This window comes from Rhagoletis zephyria, unplaced genomic scaffold (genome assembly GCF_001687245.7).
Source record: "Rhagoletis zephyria isolate East Lansing unplaced genomic scaffold, Rhagoletis_zephyria_1.1 Rzeph_scaffold_19694, whole genome shotgun sequence".
Lineage (NCBI taxonomy): Eukaryota > Metazoa > Arthropoda > Insecta > Diptera > Tephritidae > Rhagoletis > Rhagoletis zephyria.
This window is the reverse complement of record NW_016176754.1, coordinates 1-2,492: the sequence shown is the minus strand read 5'-3', so window position 1 is coordinate 2,492 and position 2,492 is coordinate 1. Positions and strand designations below refer to the sequence as shown.

At 45.3% G+C, this 2,492-nt stretch overlaps 1 protein-coding gene across 1 annotated transcript; it reads left to right on the top strand.

The window, feature by feature from the left end:
- Window positions 1-915: 915 nt before the first annotated feature.
- Window positions 916-1,460, top strand: LOC108380583 (uncharacterized). Its single transcript, XM_017636967.1, has 2 exons — window positions 916-1,090; window positions 1,243-1,460. Exons 1-2 carry the CDS (start codon window positions 916-918, stop codon window positions 1,458-1,460), a joined length of 393 nt encoding a protein of 130 aa, XP_017492456.1.
- Window positions 1,461-2,492: the final 1,032 nt, after the last annotated feature.

Below are 2,492 nucleotides of genomic sequence, written 5' to 3'. Positions count from 1 at the left end.
GACACCGAAATAGCCGCCCTCAATGGTAAAATATCTGCTTACGATGGCCAACCATGGTTGATAAAATCCTATGCCATACACCAAATGAATGAGTTTGAAATATGTGAGCGAGCATATCGGGAACTGAAGGCGAATGAGGTGTTAACACCTCAGGGTCGTCTTCATCAAATGATACATTATTGTTATCGAACCGCTCGCTTGAAGTTAAAACCCGAGTCGGCGTAACGCCAGGCAGATCTGGTCGGAACATTTCAGTCGAAGATTCGTGAGCTTCGGATGTCTTCACCGAATACGGGAATCCCGACGTGCGATCCCCAATTAAGTTTGAACTCGACCTTCCATGGTTTTGAGAACGAACGGGGAACGATGAGTTCAACTCAAAATACTGTTCCATCACAATATTTACCCTTAACCATACCAGATTCGATTCCAAACCAGAATATACCGACTTCGGTTCAGGCAACTGCACCACGGTATACCCTGACCACCAATACGGTTAATTCAAATGCTCAACCAGCCGTTCTCAATTCAGTGTCAGGCGGAACGGAACCAACACCCTCAATACACTAACTGTCTGTAATGGTGGCTGAGTTGCTGAGAGCCCAAACACAGATGCAACAGCAAATGATCAGTGAACGGATTCAGTTGCAGACACAAATTCCTGATGTTCGTGATATGAACCAAACCATGCCAACGACCTGGAATCANTCAACTCAAAATACTGTTCCATCACAATATTTACCCTTAACCATACCAGATTCGATTCCAAACCAGAATATACCGACTTCGGTTCAGGCAACTGCACCACGGTATACCCTGACCACCAATACGGTTAATTCAAATGCTCAACCAGCCGTTCTCAATTCAGTGTCAGGCGGAACGGAACCAACACCCTCAATACACTAACTGTCTGTAATGGTGGCTGAGTTGCTGAGAGCCCAAACACAGATGCAACAGCAAATGATCCGTGATCGGATTCAGTTGCAGACACAAATTCCTGACGTTCGTGATATGAACCAAACCATGCCAACGACCTGGAATCATACCTGGATACCACCCTCGGTGGATCCTCCGCATGGTTCTTTGGGTGGTCCTNACAGATGCAACAGCAAATGATCAGTGAACGGATTCAGTTGCAGACACAAATTCCTGATGTTCGTGATATGAACCAAACCATGCCAACGACCTGGAATCACACCTGGATACCACCCTCGGTGGATCTTCCGCATTGTTCTTTGGGTGGTCCTTCAACCTTACAAACTCAAACGATTAATACCTACCGTGGTCTTAGAACGTCACATATCCAAGAACCAATTAATCAACCATCTCATTTATATCCCAATTATTCGCTATCCGGTCCACCACAATCACGACCAAATCAAGACACTATATTCGACGAATCTGCCCAAGCGGATGCAATGGATAGGAAATTCACAGCCTTACCATCATGGTTGGGTTGAAGATTATTTGGCTATTATTGGCTCATTTCGATATAAGATTGGAATACCCGGCCATGAATTGGTAACGCGTTTGGTACCCACACTCACGGGGGCCGCTCGACAATGGAACTTCACCGAACTGGGACCACCTCGATATCATCATTGGTACCTTATCCGATCATCTGAGTGAACTCGTCCACACTCGACAAGTCCACACGTTGGAGCAATTGCGTGAGTTCGCTCAGCGAATTGCACCACATTCGTTCATTGTTGCCACACCCACAGCGATCAGTGCCACGGGAAATTTCGGCAATACATGATCCACCAGATGATTCTTCACATTCGGAATATTCCGCTTCGTTTCCTGGGTCCGACTCCGATGACAGGGAATGTGCATACTTGAACAAGCAAAAGAAACCAATTACAGCATCTCAGAAACATAGGTATCGAAACCAGCCAAGGATTATAAAAATGACAAAAATCCAAAGGTGAATGATACGAAGGTAGGAACTATCGTCGACCCATTTTTTGTTGTTGAGGGCAACGAAAATGTACGATGTGCAAAATGTCTCGTGTCGGGCCATCACTTCAAAAAGTGTCAAACCCAACCGAATAGGGTGATCTGCTACAAATATACACGACCAGGGGTTACGTCCGATCAATGCTCGTGTTCAAAAAACGCGTAAGGGAGTCGATTGGGAATAGTGGTCTATCGTACTCAGAGTCCACAACTTTATCTAAATCCACTGTCTCTAACAATCCGCACTCCACCGAAGTCCCTCTACAAATCGACAAATCTTCAGTCCCGAATTCCAACAATATTTCTACTCTGATTCTTAATGAATCTAATCAAATTCAAAGGGATGGCAAAGAACCATCAACTAAATGTTCTGAACGAACGCTACCTATTACCAAACCTACTTCAGCTCCAGTCCCTACTAACCAGCAAGGCGCAGTCAATCAAATTAACCAACCACGACTCCGCGATGTTTTCTTTATCTCAGAGTGGCGTCGGGTTCTCTTCCTTCTTCAAATGGCACGGAGTAGGTGGTG

Coding starts and splice junctions, on each gene's coding strand:
- LOC108380583 (XM_017636967.1), top strand. CDS start 916: ATGGTGGCTGAGTTGCTGAGAGCCCAAACACAGATGCAACAGCAAATG.